Here is a 20,523-nt window from a genome sequence, read left to right on the forward strand (position 1 = left end):
ACGGTAGTGAATCTATGGAATTCTTTACCAGAGAAGCATGTTGAACCTGGGTCATTAAGCAGGTTCAAGGCTGAGATGGACAGTTTTTTTAAAACCAGTAAGGAAATTGAGGGTTATGGGAAAAAGGCAGGAAAGTGGAGTTGAGAATCATCAGATCAGTCACCATCTCACTGAATGGCAGAGCAGACTCGGCTGGTCTGAATGGTCTATTTCTGCTCTGACGTCTTCTAAACTTATTAAAGTGACACTCAAGTGCTCCTCCTCTCTAAGGCTTCACATTATCCTGTGTAGTCATTTATTGAGAATAAGTTAACTGTTAGTTATGACAATATATTTTCAATAAATTATGTACTTCAGTAGTCTAGACATTAATAATTCAGAAATGTATGTGCCCTCAATTCCCGCACTAGGTTACTGTGCACTACACAAGAATGATACGCGTGTCCTTTAGGATTTCTCACTTATACCCTGCCTGTTTTTTAGATGAGGAGAAAGCAAAGTCAGACCCATCATATTATCTCAAAACCACCAGTCTGGAACTGAAGGAGACCTTGAGTGAGTTGTACAGAGATTATAAGGGGAGTGAAATACTGGCATCTATCATGAAAGAACCAGAAAAGAAGAAAGTGGATAAAATAAATGCGGTGAGTTTGAATATCAATAAGTACTTGGCATCTTTTGCTGATGAAAATGCCATGTTAAATGAGAGAACCAATAGCTCACTTGTTTTTGTAGAATATGGAGTGAATGTCAATGGATTACTGTTGAAGGGGATTTTGAGTTTAACAATAGAGCTATTGCTTTAATATTGTAGTCCAATTAAATCTTTGTCATTGACTGGAAGCTTTCAGCTGACTTCCATTGTAAGTAGGTAAAATTAATAAGCATTCAACTGATCTGACACAAACTTGAGAATTTCACTTCAGGTAAATATAAAAACACAGCTAAAGTGGTTGATATGGAACCCTGTATTCTGAAATTTGGATATGGTTTCGAATCACTAAATCCTCGGTTTCGTAATATGTGCTGAGATACAAAGCTGAAGTTTTGAGGCTGATAGGTAAGATTTTCTTCAAAATAATCAGAATTCATCTTGGGTTAAGAACCAATGATCTTGATAATAATCTCAAAAGTCTTTTATTTAAATTGGTGCACATTTGGTGACCCTCTTCCACCACAAACATGTGACATGGATCACTGAATTATGCAGGTAAAGCTTCAGTTGAAAATCTGAAACAATATCGAACAATCCTGAAAATTTACGACATCTGGGATGAAAAAAAAACAGCCCAAGTTATTGAAAAGATTAAAACATTGCAAATACCGAGAGACTAGCAATGTATTAACGGTGTTGTCTTTTACTGTAGTTTGTTACAATACCAAATTCTGGCAGTATAAGATATCCCAGATACTCTGGTTTACCCAAAAGTGCCAATTGCAACTACAGGTCCTAAATAGCAAATATAGGATGTGAAGTAATGCAGTGCAGAAATTGTGCTTTCCTTGCCACTTGTATGGTGTTGACTTCATCAAGTATGAAGTGAATCCCATATTCCCAGAACCAATCACTTGATTCCCTTTACTACAGATCCCATAATACAATCCCTTTACCAGCCTCCTCGGTACTGACAAGTTTTGTGCCTGCTGCAAAATGTTAAAGTCAAGCACGTAGTATAAAAATAAAACCTTATGCAACATGAGTGATAATGGGAACTGCAGATGCTGGAGAATCCAAGATAATAAAGTGTGAAGCTGGATGAACACAGCAGGCCAAGCAGCATCTCAGGAGCACAAAAGCTGACGTTTCGGGTCTAGATGAAGGGTCTAGGCCCGAAACGTCAGCTTTTGTGCTCCTGAGATGCTGCTTGGCCTCCTTATGCAACATGAGTTGTTTTTCCAAGCATTATCTTTATATGTTAGAAACAAACCTGATTACTTCTTACCATTCATGAGTTACTAGAATATGTTTTTCCATCATGAACATATATGATTCATTTACAGTTCATTTTAAAGTTGTCCTTTATGCTGTGCTTCATTAATGAACCTTATTGACAAAGTGATTAAGAACCAATTGAAATAGATATTTGGTAATAATCTTGGATACATTGGCATGGCTGGGAGACCCAGTTTAGAAGATGAGGAATCCAGTGTTCGTTCTTACTGCTTATTCCCTTTGTTACTGCATTGTTGATGAGTTGTGTGATCAGTACTGAAGCAGTCTCCCTTTTGATTCTACCCCATTATACAGCCATTTAAATTTATGAATGTTAGTTGCTATGAATGCTATGTGTCTTTCCTTCACCTGGCCACATTAGTTATCCAGATCATTGCGTATCTTGCGTACTTGTGTCATCTAGCAATGCTGAGTTGGTATCATCAGGACATTTAGATTCCTAGAAGTAGAAGTGTCCTTCCCTTTCTTTCGAAATAAGTTGGACAGAAGTGGGCCTTTGGAACTTTGCCGCATACCACCTAAAAGCATTATTCTAGTGAACGCTAGTATCAGCCAATTCAGCAAACCAAGTCTGCAATTATACTATTTGTCCTTATCACTTCTAAAGCCTCAGGTTTTTGCTAAAATTTTCTGCTTATGAAGATCTAAATTGATGCCTGTGATCATCAAATACACTAAGATCTTCAAAGAATCTCAGCAGATTAGTACCCAGAGACTTATTGTTTCCAAAACCACATCACAAGTATTTTTGGATTCTGTGTTATTTAGTAAACATTGATTGCAAACAGGGAAGTGCATTCAAGCATTTACTACATTGGCAGTGTTGATCAACTAGTCTATGATTCTTCGATTTGCATCAAGCAGTTGTTTTGAATAATTGGATTACATTAATTAGTTCTCAAGTATAGCACTGGTATTTAAGAAGTTTCAGAAGAATATCTAATTATCCCTTGCCTTTGATTGGTCTCAATATCAATGATCAGATGAATGCCACCCTGGGAGCTATTTGGCTTGATAGTTGACACAGTCAGTCTTTGCTCCTTGACCTGGTCATCACTTAAATGTATAAAGATGCATCAGAAACCGTTCCATGTTCCTAGCAACTGCAGATCCTTCTTGTTGCTGGTTTAATAAATGCAGAAATGTAGATGATTGTGTTGTTCCAAACATTCCAGTTCACTGATGCATGAGAGACTGTTCTTGCCAAATGCATTTGCTGATTAACTACCTTGCTTTTATATCATTTGAACCTGATATTTTCGTCTAATGTAGCTTGACAAATTCCAGGAATTTTCCGATGACCTCTGTTTCTGACATTATGTCATTACCGATCTGCAGTATCTTGTTTTCATGTGTCAACATTTGGCCACTGCTGCAAGTTTAATTCCAAAAGGCTAATTTAGAAGAATGAGAGGTGATGTAATTGAAATGTTCTGAATGTGTTTGACAGGGTAGATGCTGAGGGGTTGTTCACACTGGTTGGGGAATCAAACATTGGGCACACTCTAAGGCTAAGGGATCAATCATTTAAAAGTGTGATGGGGAGAAAGCTCTTCACTCAAAGTATTCTAATTCTGTGGAATTTTCTACCCCTGCACGGTAGTGTGTTTGAAGATCGGTAAAAATGTTAAGCCTTGGAGAATTGAGGGATATGTGGAGCATTTGGGAAAGTGGAGTTGAAGCCCAAGGCATAAGCATACTAAATGATGGAACAGGCTCGATGGGTTGAATGTTCTTTTAAGTCTATTAGAAAGTGTGTGTGCTCTGTTCTTCCAACTAGCGTGTTGTTAGACTACTTGTGCATTAATGGAAGAGTGGTGTTAGGAAAAAGGTGGTGGATCTGAAAACTGCAAATTGCTGCGAAGTAGTGATATAGTGGCTGTAATGAAGGTCAAGCTTACTCATGAGCAGAAGTGGGAACTAGGCACACCTAGCTACAATAGCCTGAATCTTTCATTCGATGGTAGTGCTCTTAACTGCACATTTGTATCTGATTCCTTTTCTGATTTATCATTTAATGGCACATAGATGCTGCTGGCTAAATTGGGATTCATTGCCCATCCCTCATTGTTCTTAAAGTTGTGTTGACAACTGGAACCACTGCAGTCCATGTGGTGTAGATATAATTCAGCAAAGGGAGTCCCAGGTTTTTGAACCAGTGACAGTAGGGCATGGCAATAGTTATAAGTCAAGTTCAAAAGTGACCAGGAGCGGAATCTGTAGGTGGTAGTTTTCCCATGCTCCCGCTGCTCTTGTCCTTCTAGATAATAGAGGTTATGTGTTTTGAAAGTGCTGTAGGAGAAGTTTCAGTGAGTTGCTGCACTGCATATTGTAGCTAGTATACATTGCTGCCACTGTCCATTCGTGGTAGATGGCTGTCAAGTGAAGATGGGCCAGTTGAGTGAATGCTTTGTCCTGGGTCGCGTACAGCATCTTGACTCTTGTTGGAGTTGCACTGATCCTCAGATTCTGAAGCTGTCCGTGCGAAAATGCACAAGCACTTGGACAATATCCAAATCAGTGCTGACAATTTGCAAGTAACAGTCACACCACACAAGTGTCAGGCAATGACCATCTTCAACAAGAAAGAATCTAACCATCACCCTTTGTTATTGAGTGGCATTACCATCAGTGAATCTCCCATTATCAACATCCTGGATATTACCATTGACTAGAAACTGATCTGGACTCACCATCTAAATACTGTAGCTACAAGAGCAGGCCAGAGACTAGGAATATTGCAGTAAGTAACTCACCTCCTATTTCCCAAAGACCACCCACCATTTACAAGTCAGGGTGGATGAAATATACCCTACTTGTCTGGATGGGTGCAGCTCCAACAACACCCAAGAAGCTTCTCACCATTTGGGGCAAAGCAGCCCGCTTGATTGGCACAACATTCACAAATATTCTCTTGCGGGGCCTCTAACATTCGTGTATGTACCATCTACAAGATACACTGCAAAAATTCACCAAGACTCATTAGCCAGCACCTATCAAAACCATGACTACTCCCACCTCGAATGACAAGGGCAGCAGGTACATGGAAACACCATCACCTATAAGTTCTCCTTCAAGCCACTCACCATCCTGACTTGGAAATATATCGCCCTCCCTTCACTGTTGCTGAATCAAAATCCTGGATTTTCCTCTTTCATGACAGTAGACTGCGGCAGTTGAAAAAGGCAGGTCACCACTTTCTCAAGGGCAACTAAATTGCCAATAAATACTAGCCCAGCCAGCGACATTGACAGCCCATGAATTAATAAAACAAAATGAAATACCAAAATAAGGAAGTTATGACAAATCATTACTGATATTCATGAGGTTTCAGGTGGAATATTGTGAACCAGGCTGCTGAACATCATTGAGGAAGCAGATCAAGACACTAGAAATGGATTTCTCATGGGAGAGGGACTTCAGTTATGAGGAGAGATCGGAGAAGCGCAGCATGTTCTCTCTGGGTCAGAGGACATTAAGGGAGATCTAACAACCATTGATTGGTGGAGCAGCATTAACAATTATGAAGAGTTTTTGATGGAGTGAAGACAACGAGGAAGTGTTTCCTCTGGCAGTGTTATGAGCTGAAATACACAGCCTGAAAGGGGTTGGAGTTGGCTTTCACTGGAATTTTTGACAAAGCAATTGGGCTTCTACTTACCGATAACTATTTAACAGGGTTTTGAGAATGAATCTGGGATATGGGATTAAATTAGCCAACTCTGTTGGAAAATTGATTTGGCTGTGCCTTGCATTTCTCTGATTAAGCCATATGCACAATGATGCTTGTTCGCTTCAGCACTCTCACATTTTCACGGTATTCTCTATCTCTTAATTTTTGTTCGCTGTTGGAAGTTCTTGAAATTCTAGCTGCTAATACAGACGCTTCAATGAATCAATTAAATTTCAAAGAATGAAAGCTTAAATATAAAGAATTTGAGAGAGTGGGAAAGAAATTTGTACAATAGATATGTATGTTAGCCTTCTGGGTTGCTAGAATGGATCATTTAAGTAATAAAAGCTATTTTCACACTTGCTATGTTATATTAATAGTATTAATATATTGGAGTTAATTGTACAATGAGTTTCACGGTAATATAGCAATTTCAGTATCAATTTCTGACTCATTCTCCAGCTGTTCTGGTCTCTTGATTTCACTCCCTGTTTATTTCACCACTGTAAGTACACCTCTGGCCTTGTCATTACAAGGCTGTTTAAGATAGAAACATTTTTTTTCCTCCTGTGAGGAATATCTACTGCATAATTAATGTACCGATTTTCTTTTTAACTTCATAAGGCATTGCTTTTAATAGTTTCACTGAGACAGGGCACACTACTAACACCTGAGAAGGCATACAGTCTGTTAGGTTATATTGGAAGAGGGATTGAGTTTCGGAGCCATGAGGTCATGTTGCAGCTGTACAAAACACAGGTGCGGCCACACTTGGAGTATTGAGTTCAGTTCTGGTCGCCGCATTATAGGAAGGATGTGGAAGCGTTGGAAAGGGTGCACAGGAGATTTACCAGGATGTTGCCTGGTAGGAAGGGAAAGTCTTATGAGGAAAGGCTGAGGGACTTGATGCTATTTTTGTTAGAGAGGAGAAGGTTAAGAGGTGACTTAGTAGAAACATACAAGATGATCAGACGATTAGGTAGGGTGGACAGTGAGAGCCTTTTTCCTCAGATGGAGATGGCTAGCATGAGGGGATGTAGCTTTAAATTGAGGGGTAATAGATATAGGACAGATGTTAGAGGAAGGTTCTTGACTCAGAGAGTTGTAAGGGTGTGGAATGCCCTGCCTGCAAAAGTAGTAGACTCGCCAACTTTAAGGGCATTTAAATGGTCATTGGACAAAGATATGGATGATAATGGGATAGTGTAGGTTAGATGGGCTTCAGATTGGTTTCATGGGTCGCCGCAACATCAAGGGCTGAAGGGTCTGTACCACGCTGTAGTGTTTTATGTTCTGTGTTCTATGTTCCAGCAAGGAAAGTTTGAACTTTGGCCTTCTTTTCTGCTTGAGGTTTCATTGTTTGTTAAGTACTCTTCTAAGCTTTTTGACCAACTCATACTTTGTTTCACATTTCAGCAAAAAAAAACTATAGGTAGGAATAGTCTCTGAACTTTGAACATTGGTTTATTGCATTTTTAAATAGGTTTAGGTGGTCCTTTCACCTCATGTTCATATATCGTGCAAAGAGATTGGATTTTGCGCACTCCTTAGGAGCTTTACTAACAGCAAATGATAATGAGGTAATTCCTTTATCTCAATCATTAGGATATTTTTGATAATAAGCTCTAACTTGGTCTTCACTGTTTGATGTCATCTTTCCAGTGCAGCTTAACATTCTGGGTAATAGATGTAAATGTAGGAGATGTAAATTGTTTTATTCCCAGATGATTCATTTCTTTGAATATTTATGGTGTGGAACTTGAATTGTGATCAGATTATATTTCTTCAGATGTTCCATATTTTGTAAAAGTAATTACTAATTTTTTCACCAATATTTTAGTATTTTTTTCTACTAATGGTACTGCTCCAGGAAACATTAATGACACTTCCATAATTATTACGGGATACTCCTTCCCATTCCTGATTTTAGGCTGGGATCAAACACAATCTACTAAAGTCCTACTAAATGGTTCTTTGAAAGCTGGTACTGCAGTTTAAGGTTCAGGTTTATTTGATGATTGGGGTTTTCCCACTACCTTTCATGGAATATTTGGCAAATTTCACCACTTCTTTTTGTAATCCTGGCCAACAAAAATATCTTAACACTTTAATCTGCATTTTCCAAGTACCTAACTGACTTTACATTGCAATTTCGTAACCACTCTTAAAAGTTTGTTGCTCAAATGGAGTTGCCATCAAATGGATCACAGCCCATTCCTCGTTGGCAATAATTGAGATGATCTCCATTTCCTCATTAGTACTTTGTTTTTCATCTTATAACTCTATGGTATTGGTTCTGAATCAATTTGAGTAAACTGTTCAGGCCTTTCATTTCACTTTCTCTGTCTCTGTCCTATTTTTATTTCTAACCATATCCTGGTTAATTATAACTATGACATCTTAATTTATAGATTTCCCTCCTAATTGTAAATGTTGGATAATCACTTCCAATATCTCTCCCTTACAAGATTCTCCTTTTATTTCTCCTTTGATTTATTTGCTAACACTCTTAATTTAGCCTTATTCAAAGACTTCAGATGATTTACTTATGTTTCCTACTGCCCCAGAAATCTCTGTTCAAAGCCATTTTTAAACCCAAACCATCAGTAAACTTCACCACAACATTCCTGTGTTAAGTTCAGGACCTCCATGCACCCATTTGTTTAAAAGAGACATAGATCCTCTTAAATTCAATGAACTTACATCCCAGTAGAGGCCCACAGTTGTTGTGGTCCCAGCTGATGTAACTACGGGGCTGAAATCTAGCTTAATTATTTTATTTAAATTAATGTTGTGGTCATTCGTTGAAGTATAAGCACACAAGGTTGAGGATTTTCTTTAACAATGAAACAAGTTATTACATTTGTTTTATATTAAAGGAGAAATGATAAAATAAAACAAACCAAGCTATCTAAGTCAGGATAATAAAATGTGAGGCTGGATGAACACAGCAGGTCCAGCAGCATCTCAGGAGCACAAAAGCTGACGTTTCGGGCCTTATCTAAGTCAGGAGCGCAATTTATACAACCATTAAAATACACAGCAGGAGAGGTTTTCAACTTACTTCCTAATATATCACTATATAGAAATTCAAATCCAAACAGATTACTCCTCCATCCCAGTTGTAAATTCAATGCAACTGATTCTTCCCAGTTCTTTCCTGTGAACTATGAAGTCTGCTTTAATGAGTATTCACAGATCTGAAAACTTAGACTTTCTTAGCCTTTTAATAGCCTGTAGATTTCAAACCAAATGCTACTAGCCTGCAAGTTGCACAAAATTAATTTCTCCACTGGTAATTCAGTCACTAAATTGACAATTACTCCTTTCTAGGAGAAAAATGACATAGTATTTCTGATCCCAGTTAGACCTCCTCCGAACTTGCTCAAAATTTTGTATTTCCAAAGTGATAGTCAGATCTCTGAACCAAAAGCAAGATAATATGCTTCATTATTTACACATGCTGTCATAAATTCAGCACAGTACAAACAATCTAACATTAATGCCTGTAGGGGTCCTTGATGACTACACACAATGGATTCGACTATTGTTCCAGAAGGGACTTTCCCTGACCTTGCTTTTATTTCAAACCCTTCTTAAAAGTAATTTATACCGAATGTCACTACTTTGCAATCCAAATGCTAAAAATGACTGCTTAAGTACTAATATGCCAGTAGAGGACAGAAGAAATGCTTCAAAAACATACTGATACTGTCCTTGGAGGAGTGTTTGCATTGTCCTTAGTGACTGGGAGAACTTTGTTACTAATCATTCAGAATAGAACCAGCTTGTCCATCAAGTTCACCATCGTGGTTCAAGTCCCAACATCTAAATAATGAGGCTATCTTGCGGCAGAGAAGAAAGAAAATGAAGTAGACCCTGCTTCTGGGTCACAATACCTCATGGTACATTCTGCTTTGTATTTTAAAGGTTCATTTTGATCAGCCAAATAAGACCCAATGGAGGAACTTGTGAACCTGAGTAGACATCATCTTGAATCGAGGGACAGCTAATGACAGTGACATGGCTTTGTCTTGTGTGTTTTTTCTGTCAGTGTACAATCGCAAGTTCTTCTGCTCTTGGGCTATGCTATCATGTTATTAAACATTGAGCTGCATAGACAAATCCTTGAACATAGTGACTAATGTTACTTCTGCAAGAGAAGATCCAAGACAACAGAAATCGTCTCAAAATTCACATTAAAACCAAATGTTACAGTTCCAAATTCAGTACACTATGATTTTCTTAAAACATCAAATGGTTAGGCTAAAATGAGCTATCCTGTAGAAATTCATCTTGATTGTCCAATTTGCTCATGCCTTTCTAAGTATTTGCTCATTTCATCCAGTAACACAGATTCTAGAAGTCTAAATGACCTGCGAAATGTAGCTTTGTCTCTTTTTACCTTTGTATGGAAGGCACTTAATGGGCATTTTGGAATATTAAAAGCTCTTGCTGTTTCCCTTTATGTTGACCATTGGCTTTCCTTGATACTCGCACTTGGCTTTTCCAATCTGTCTTTGCATTTTTGCTATATGTATTTTATTTCTCAGTGTTTTCGTCTGGGTTCTCCTTTCTATATTCATCATATACCTCATTTTTAAGACTAACTTTTGCTCAAGATTCAATTTATTTGTTGATTCACAGCCATTGATGTGCTCTCTATACTCCTGGATCAATGCATTTTATCTGTACCTTTTGTATCTATAATTGCTGACCTGTTAGTTCTGTTATTTTTCACCCAATTTCAATGAAATTCCCTTTTTATTTGTTGAGTGTCCCTAATTTTCAGTCTGATCCCTTTACTCTGACATTTTGTTCTACTTTCTATCTGAATCTTGTTAGGCAACATAATGTTACTAATTCCTAAGAAATTTCTTCACATTTCTTCCTTGTGATTCGATACCCAGAACTAAATCTAATACCACATTTTTGTTTCACGGACTTGCAACATTCTGGTAAAAGAAACATTTCTGAATAATTTTTAAAAAAGATTATATCCCAAAGTTAGTTATAAAACTATGTTACTCCCATTATTGCAACATCTTCCAGTCCTACAAACCCCTTCATTGCAATTTGAATTCATGATTTGTTTCACTGTAGACTTGCTATTCTTCTCTCCCTTCACCCTATCTCACGACTTCAGGTGTCTACACCTCATGCTGTGAATCCGCCCCGATCTCTCATGTCACTCTGCCATCTCCTGCTTACTTTAAGATCCTCCTTAAAATTAGCCACCATGGCAAAGTGTTTAGCTAATACTTTTGATTTCGGCCCATCTTTTGTCTCATTGTGCCTCTGTGAACTGATTTGAGACATTTTTATATGTTAACAGCACAACATAAATGCAAATCATGATCCAGTTTATTTTGGCATAGTTAATAACTAATTGATAGTAATATATGACTGTGGAACCTTCTCTCTTCTTACATTACTTCAGAAATTCATTTGTGATTTGTAGTTACTCTCAGTTTGTCAATTGACTTTTTATTATTTCTTTGTCTAATCCACACAGGATCCGTCGAAGCATCAATGTTAGTGTAAAACTTAGATTTCTTTGGCTCTAATCATGTCGTAAATAAGGCCACCATGCCAGCCATTCTACCTTCTCCATACTTTTTGGAAATTTCATAGCCGGGAATATTTAGCCCTGAACCTTATCTGAGCAGAAACCATATTTTTATTCAGACTGCAGCATCATTTCAATTCTAGTTAGCAACTCTTCTTTCTCACAAGTGATTCCCATGGTATAAAAATCCAGCAGTGTTTCTCCTTATCCATCCACATATTGATATCTTTAGAGATAGTAGGAACTGCAGATGCTGGAGAATCTGAGATAACAAGATGTGCATCTGGATGGCCACTCAGCATCAGAGGAGCAGAAATAATTTCTGAAGAAGGGTCTAGGCCCGAAACGTCAGCCTTCCTGCTCCTTTGATGCTGGTTGGCCTGCTGTGCTCATCCAGCTCCACACCTTGTTATCTATTGATATGTTTAACCTGTTTCTCTCAAACTAGTCTAGCTGTGGCAATTGAAGTAATCTCATTTACTAGGCTTTTTAATCTTGGCACGTAACTGTTCAAACACCTTTTACAAGACTGCTTTCCTGTTTTCCCTTTTTGTTTTTAGTTTCATTGTGACTCATTACTTCAGTTTACTCCTGTTCCCTTTTCCAGTATCATTATCTGTACATTACACCCCCTTCATTACGCTAGAAAGGCAACACCCAAGACTTCCCACAGTTGAAAATCTGTCCGTCTAATCGTTGAATCCCCCTATAACGCCTACTAGTATTTTTCTCAACACTGTAAATTCTTTACTTCTTCCCACCCTGGGTACCCAGTAGTTTAGCAGTGTTGCTTGCAAGTTTCCTTCCACGCGTTATCATGAATGTTTTTACCCTGGGTAGTGTCAGAATGGGCAAGTATTTCTTAAGCTGTTTCTGCCAAGTTGTCATCTCTCATTTCTTTCTACCCATTGCTGCAGCACGTATCTCATGTCCTATTACTTCACACTCACTGCCAGGTGACCACCTCTTGCACTGCACTCTAGGAACTTTCATTCTCTTTGTACAGCAGAGTATCTCTGTGTCTCCAATTTTGAAATTTCAAAACAACACAGAAAATATTAGAGAAGAAACCAGGCAGGTCTGGTGTTACCTTACGTGACTAAAATCTGACATTACCAAAGAAGAGTCATATTGAACTTGAAACATTAACTCTGTTTCTCTCTCCACTGATGCTGCCAGATTGCTGAGTTTGTCCAGCATTCTGTGTTTGAGCCGTAAAGTCATACAGCATGAAAACAGACCCTTCAGCCAAACATAACCTCAAACTAAACTAGTCCCACCTGCCTGCTCCTGATCCATATCCCTCCAAACCTTTCCTATTCATGTACTTATCCAAATGTCTTTTAATCGTTGTAATTGTACCTACATCCACCACTTGCTCAGGAAGTTCATTCCAGACGGGAACCACCCTCTGTGTACAAAATTTGGTGCTTATGTCTTTTTTAAATCTCTCCTCTCACCTTAAAACTGTGCCACCTGGTCTTGAAATCCCCCTTCCTAGGGAAAAGACAACTACTTATCTATATTCCTCATTATTTTATAAACTTGTATAAGGCTGCCTCTCAACCTCCTATACTCCAGTTTAAAAAAAAATCCCAGCCTTTCTTTATAACTCAGACCTTCCATATGTGGCAGCATCCTGGTAAATCTCTTTGAACCCCCATCCAGCGTAATAGTATCTTTCCTATAATTGGGCAGCAGAACTGGAAGAGGCCTCATCAATGTCCTGTATAACCTCCTCATGGCTTCCCAACTGTTACACTCGAATGTTGAACAATGAAGGCAAGCATGCCAAATGCCCTTTTTAAGCACTCTGTCTAAATGTGATGCAAACTTCAAAGAATTATGTACCTGAACCCCCAGGTCTGTTATCTGCAGTATTTTGCTTTTATTTTTCCATAATTTTGAGTTTGATTTATACACCAAGTAGTGTTTTAGGTTTGATTGCCGTCTGTATCAAAATCAAAAAGTGTTATTGGCATTGTAGAAACTATAGTTAGATAGCAGATACTGTTGAGGTAGTAGAAGAATGATTTTGTTGCTGGACTAGTGACCTAGAGACAAAAAGTTACAACCCCACCATTTTTAATTGGAATTTGGTTTTTAAAATCTGGAAGTGAAAGAAAATCCTGATTAATGTAAGTTTAACCATAAAGCTCTTGGATTGTCCTAAAAATCTAATTCATTCACTGATCCTCCTTAAGGAAGAAAATATGCTGTCCTCACATGGAATGGCCTATATGAGACTTCAGTCCAACATTAACATGATTGATTCTTAACTGCATGCTGAGTTGGTCGAGCGAACCATTCAGTTGTATCAAAGCCATTACAAAAAGCAACTCCTCAGATATGAGCATTGTACAGGCATCTTCACTACATACAAGAGTTCCCACTACCACCATCATAAGAATAGCTAGAATTTGGTAATAAAATGTCAACCTTACCGGTAAAGCCCATACCAAAGAATATTTAATTTTTAAAGGAATCTAAGATATTTGCTGAACCAAAGCAGAGAAATCTGAAAAAAATACCACTTCAGGTTGTGCATCTGAAGGAATAAGGTGAGAAAAGCTGCTGTGAATATAAACAGAAAAAGTAGGGCCGAAAGCTGTGTTTACCATAGCTCTAAGACTCAAACGGTTGTGTGAAATAATAGAGGATAATTGTTCTGTTGTATAATAAATAAAATTACCTATTCTTGTGTGCCTTACAATACATATCAAATACCGTACATTAATAACAAAGATAAACATTTAAAACAACAACAATTTTCATGTAATATACTCCATGTATAATTCATCGTGAGAGGGCCACGACCCAACATGAGTATTTTATTCATTCCCCTCCTAGTTGTTCAGTTTCTGTCATATGTTCAGATGTGCATGTGGATGCAAGATTTTTTTAAAAATCAACATTTTCAGGTTGATAACTTAATGTATCCATATTTATAAATGAAAACTGACCTGACCACTGGAGGCACTAAGTGTCACAACTGGTGGGAATCTACTTAGTTTGACAAGTTTATAAATGACATTTATATTACAAATGAGGATCTGTGGGTCCATTATTGAAATATTTTTTAAAAAGGCCAATATTGTGAGTGCACTGAATATCATCTGTGCATCCAAGTACAGTTTACCTTCCTGCCCTCAGACCATTCCTCTGGTTTTGACTTTGTGTGTTAAGCTACATGATTGTATTTGAACACATTCATTTACTTCTTTACATTTATAAGCGCCATTAATGTAATGTTGTAAAACATGAGTGGGTAGTCTGTAGAATGTCATTGCATCATAGAGTCCCTCAGTCTGTTCTGCACATCAGAAACATTTATGCTGTAACTACTTCTGATTCTCTGCTTTGTAAATTGCTGTAAGTTTCTCCATATAAACAAGGGCAAGACTTATGCAGTTAATGGTTAGACCCTAGGGAGTGTTGTAGAACAGAGCGACCAAGGGGTCAAGTACATAGTTCATTGAAATTTGCTTTACAGGTAGACAAGGTGGAAATGAAGGCATTTAGCACGCTTGCCTTCATTGGTCAGAGCACTAAATGTAGGAGTTGGGGCTGTACAGGACGTTGATGAGGCCATTTTTGGTGTACTGTATACAGTTCTGGTTGTCCTTCTATAGGAAAGAATATTATTAAATTGGAGAAGGCATAGAAAAGATTTACCAGGATGTTGCCAGGACTGGAGGGTTTGAGTGGTAAAGCGAGGCTGGATAAGCTGGGACTTTTTCACTGGAGAATAGGAGGTTGAGGAGTGACCTTATAGAGGTCTATAAAATCCTGAGGTGCATAGATAAGGTGAATAGTGAAGGTCATTCTGCTAGGGTTGGGGAGTTCAAAACTAGAGGGCATAATTTTAAAGTGAGGAAGAGATGATTTAAAAGGAACTTGAAGGGCAACTCTCACACAGATGGTTGTTTGTGTGGAATGAAATGTCAGAGGAAGTGGTAGATGCAGGTACAGTTAGAGCATTTAAAAGTCAGGTGCATGAATAGGAAAGGTTTAGAGGGACATTGGCCAAATGCGGGCCAATGGGACTATGTCAGTTTGGAAAACTTGGTAAGCATTGACAAGTTGGACCAAAGGGCCTGGTTCCGTGCTGTATGACCCTATGGTTCTATGACTTCAAGTCATACTGCTGTCTAAAAAAGACTTGAATGTCCACTGTTTAATACTTCAGAGCAATTTAAGTTTAAAGGAAATTGGTTTTAAACTTATAAACTGTATTAAGGTTAGAGATGAAGAAAACCTTCCTTTACATGGAGAAAAGTTTAAGCCATCAAAACTATTTGGCCACTTCTTGACTTTATCAGTTTGACAGAGCCAAAAATGAAGTTACATTGAAATGGAGCATCGGCATCAGCTGCTTTCTTGATATCCACCCGTTTTCCTATCCCTGATGATCAGCTCCCATTGCAATTATGACTAAAAGAGAAAGCTATGTGTTCAAATGATCAGCATCAACTGTGTTCGCTAAATTCAGTGGCACAGAGTTTTGTGGGAAAGCGACAATCCCAACACCATTTGATCTGAGATCTCTGAATCTACTCTGAATAAAGTGGCAGTTCAATACAAATGGTCATTGCTGACTGGGATTCATTGCAAAGTAAGCAGACGGAATTCAACATTTTCTGTACCCAGCGTGGAGGGGCTTGAGAAATGAAATATAAGGCTAGCACCATCTTCTGTCACCCAGTTTATAGGGTTGCTGGGGAGCAGACAGAGGAGATGTTGGACAACCATCTTGTCTTGAGTGGCCACTTAGTAGTGATGTGAATGCCTCATCCCGCCCAATCGATTATATTGGTCACAGCAGAGGATAGCTTGATGTTTTTACTGTATGGGCAGGTGTTGGGCAAAGGGTGAAACCTCCTTTGGGGGCCTTCTGTGCTTATCAGATGCACCCACCATTAGGTCCTGCCCTTTCCCTGGCCACTAAATCCTAGCCCCCAATACCCTCCTACTCTCACTAGGGCCTGCCAATCAGCTGTACTGATACCTAACGTTACCTGAGATCTGTAATCCACAACTACTACATCGAGAGTGCCTGTAGTCCTGGTGTTGGCCACTACTAAATCCTGGTGCTGCTGAGATTACAGAGCTACTGGCCAGTCGCATTGGTCAGCATCTGTTTAAGGTGGGACTTTCTCCCCAGGTAGGGAGCAGAAGTCTCCACCTTGTGAAATTGATGCCCTGAGGAGCATGAATTGGCTGTTGGATTCAGAGAGTGCAGTCCCTACTGATTCTTTGGATGGTGAGACAAGAAACCCCACCCTGCGAAAGGTCCTGCTGAATGCTTCTTATTTAATCAGTGAGTGCTTGAATAATTAGATGTGCTATCAAACCTGATGACTTAGGTCACTCCTTCAAGTGTTTTTGTATCTGCATTACATCCTGTTCATCAAGTCAGCCTCATATGCTGAGTGGATGAAGAAAAATAAAGAATTTATTGTTTTATTGCAACATTAAGATGGTTGGTTTAGTGCCTATCCCAGTGTTTATTCCAGTATAGTTTATCAGTACAGAATCTTCAGTGCTTTGCCTCGCTAACGTGTGTATTGTATGACTGTTTTAGTTACTAGGAAACAAGCCAAGAAAGCAGCATGAAATAATTTTCAAAATCATTGGTTTCTCAAAAAGCATTTGTCAAGGTGCCACACGCAAGATTACTACACAGAATTAGTGCTCATGGAGTCGGGTGTAATTCTGTACATTTTGGATTGAGGATTGGTTAATGGAGAGAAAACAAATCAACAGGATAATCAAGTTGTTTTTGGCTTGGCTGACTTAACTGGGTTGGGGCTGTCGAGTGTGACTGCTCGGGCTTCAGCTATTTGTGATCTATATCAATAGATTGAGGGGGCCGAAGGGCCCTCTTGTGGCGTAGAGGTAGTGTCCCAACCCCTGGTCTGAGAGACCTGGGTTAAAAATCCCACCTGCTCCTGGAGTGAGTAGTAACATCTCTGAACAGATTGTTGAGAAAAATTGATATTCCTCTTCAAGTACTTTTCTGGGGTCTTAAGGGCATTGGCACAGTGGTAGTGTTCCTATCAATGGACTGGGAGACCTGGGTTCAGGTCCCATCTGCTCCAGAGTTGAGTAATAACTTCTGTGAGCAGGTTCATTAGAAAAACAGGTTAATTTTTTTAAAAAAAGAAGTTAGAGAAGGGGGCTAAGGAGCTCTCTTGTGGCATAGTGGTAGTGTCCCTACCCTTAGAGCGAGAGACCTGGATTCAAGTCCCACCTGCTCCATAAGTGTGTAATGACATCTCTGAACTGTTTGATTAGAAATCCCTAGACGAGGGAGCTCAACAGGAATAGAATCTAATTCACTGACAGTACAAAGTTAAATAGAAAAGTGAGCTGTGAAGAGGATGTAAAGAGGCTGCAAAGCAACATTGATAAGTTATTATGAGTGGAAGAGAACATGGAAGATAGAATCTAATGTGGAGAAGTGTAAAGTTATTCGATTTTCAGGAAAAATTGAAAAGCAGGATTTTGTTTTTAAATGGAGACTGGGAAATATTGATATTCAAAGGAACTTGTGTGACCTTGTACATATATCAAACAGCCAATATGCAGTGACAGACAAAATTAGGAAGGCAACCAATATATTAGCTTGTGTTACAAAGGGAGTACAAGAGTAAAGACACCTCAGTATCATTATCTAGAGCCTGAGTGAGATTGCACCTTTGCAGTTGTTTATAGCTTTGGTTCCCTTACCAAAGGCAGAATATATTTAGTGTGTACCAAGGGTTTTCAACGTCAGTGGTATCACTGTACAGCCTGCACTTGTCTCACTGCAGCCTGTTTGCTGCTTCCCATTTTCCATCTCCCTTTTCTCCCCGTGCTATCACTGCGCCACTCCTTGATTCACCATCTCGCCACTGCTGTCCCAAGTCCTAGCTGACAGGAAAGGTTTTGGAGAGGGAAATGGTGAGAGAGAGGGTTAAGGGAGGAAATGGCGAGCAAGTAGTAAGTAGAAAAAGTCAGTAAGGGGAATTCTGGACGAATGGGGTTCATTGACAGCCAATAGCTTTTAATCTAAAATTTACAGGTCGGGTACATAACCAGTCTTGCGCTGAAGGGATTCAATGAGTCTTTGAATCCTTGCATGATTTCTTATGGGAAGGGAATTATCATGAAGCACTTTTCATTTGGCTTGCTGTTTTTTTGCTTGGAACAAATTAGGAGCGCTGAACAAGAGAACTGTGGTGCAGTGGTAATGATCCTGTCCCTGGATTGGGAAGCCTGGGTTCAAGTCCACACGCTTCAGAGATGTGTCATTACATCTCTAAGTAGGTTGATTTGAAAAATAGGTTAAATAGATAATTAATATAAATATAATAATGCCATTCATTGCTGAAAGCTTACAAAATGAACTGCCACAGCCAATATCAGTCGAAGGACAGGGGTTAGTGAATACTTAAGGTATGTCGAACCTTAGATACGTTACACTTGGAGCACTGTCATTAATAATAGTTTTTCTATGCAAGTTAAGTTCCATTTACAGCTTGAGTTAAAATTTTCCAAGATTTTCTACTTAGCCCTCACTACTTTTCTAATGAATTCCACTGCAATGGACTGATACTTGGGAGGAGAGGATTGTTCCTTCAGGAGAGACTGCGTGCACTCACCTGTACTCCCTCGAAATATATAGAATTTTTAAAAGGGCCTGATAGGGGTTAACAAGGGGTTGCAGTGTCAGCCTAAGGGTTCAACCGTTTAAAACTGGATAAGAAAATTCCTCGCACTGAATTGTTGAAATCTTTGAATTTTAGAGCTCATAGCTCAATTGTTGAGCATATTCATGACAGAGTTCATTTAGATTTTTGGAAAATAATGTAATTTATGTATGTGGGGATTATCTGATAAGGTTTAGTTATTATAGAGGATCAACTATGGTCATCTTGAATTGGTGAAGATAAGTTGAATGCTTTACCACTTCCAATAATGTTCAAACATACTTACTTATATGTCCAAATCACATTTTGTTTGGAAAAATAGATTTAATCAAATCATTGTTGCTCCTTCCTACAGGCACATTACTCCACAGGAAAAGTCTCTGCATCTTTCACATCTACAGCAATGATGCCAGAAACTACGCATGAAGCAGGTAATTAGATTAGACCATCCAGTTACCCAAAGTAATGGGTTCAAGTCTCTTCTAGTTATCAATATTGAAATTCAAGGCTGTCCAGCACTCTGCTGCTTATCTAATTAAAAACAGATTGTGCTGTTTAATTAACACACAGAGATCAATGGTCATGTTCACTTCTCCATGTCCATATCTAAAGATTTAAATTGAGAATGTTGATTGTTGTCTGTTCTGGCTTAGCAAAAGGATGTTGGGTTTGATGTTTGTGTTGGGAAAGGCCAAAAGAATTAGCAAGAAGCTAGAACAGTTCTGCAAACTTGGTAAATTGACATTCCACAGTTTTACGTTCTTTCTTTCACATACAGTTTGCGAACATCAAAGAGAAAGGAATCAACAGTTTCTCTTAGCCTTTTTAATTTCATGAATTAGCAATGTTAAAACAGTGAAAAGTCAAAGTTAATGAAATATTATGTCGGTATTGCTGTCATTGTAGTCCCTTTTGAGGTTAAAAATCTTAAACAGCAATATCTTTTTGTTTTAACAGTTGTCTGTAAAATTGATGGCACAGCCTTAAAAAAAAATTGGACGTAATGAGTTAGGTCCATCTTTGAGTAGTTCTGTATCATTTGTGGTTATTTACAATATGTTCAGTGGTTTCAAACCTTTATGAATGGGGAAAACCCCAAGCTACTTTTGACCACCATAATGCTGCTGGTTTGAAAGACTGAAACACTGCCTTAACTGCCCCTAAGAAAACGCTATTGTTGTAGCAGATTATTTATTAATTGTTAATGATTATATATATAAAAGCAGAAATATGCTAGGAAGTCAACTGATACGTGAATCCAATTACCCCAAAAAACACTATATTCCAGGGACTTCAGTTTCAAAGCTTGTGGTAGGCTGTGAAAACACTGCTGAAACTTTGTACATGTAAACTGGGGTCAGTTGGTACTGAACACTAAAATAGGAACAGGCCAGTTAACTGTGGTTTACTGGAGTCAAACATAGAACTGTGGATGCTGAAGAGCTGAAACAAAAACAAAAATTACAGGTCTGACAGCATTTGTGGAGGCAAAGCAGAGTTAACATTTCAATCACTTTGGGGAAGAGCGGGGAGGCTTGAGTGGAAAGATGAATACAGAACCCAGAGAGAGAAACAAAGTTACTCAGAGTCAGGGGTAGCAAATTGTAAGCCACAGAAGAAAGAAAAGCTGATA

At 38.6% G+C, this 20,523-nt stretch overlaps 1 protein-coding gene across 1 annotated transcript in view; it reads left to right on the forward strand.

Moving 5' to 3' along the window:
* The window catches only part of ppil2 (peptidylprolyl isomerase (cyclophilin)-like 2), a 339,015-nt gene that overhangs the window by 126,862 nt on the left and 191,630 nt on the right, over positions 1-20,523 (forward strand). The window contains exons 10-11 of the mRNA XM_048555946.2: positions 484-644; positions 19,246-19,321. Coding sequence (XP_048411903.1) covers positions 484-644; positions 19,246-19,321 — 237 coding nt within the window. The remainder of the gene's footprint in view (positions 1-483; positions 645-19,245; positions 19,322-20,523) is intronic.

This window comes from Stegostoma tigrinum, chromosome 26 (genome assembly GCF_030684315.1).
Source record: "Stegostoma tigrinum isolate sSteTig4 chromosome 26, sSteTig4.hap1, whole genome shotgun sequence".
NCBI classification, from domain to species: Eukaryota; Metazoa; Chordata; class Chondrichthyes; order Orectolobiformes; family Stegostomatidae; genus Stegostoma; species Stegostoma tigrinum.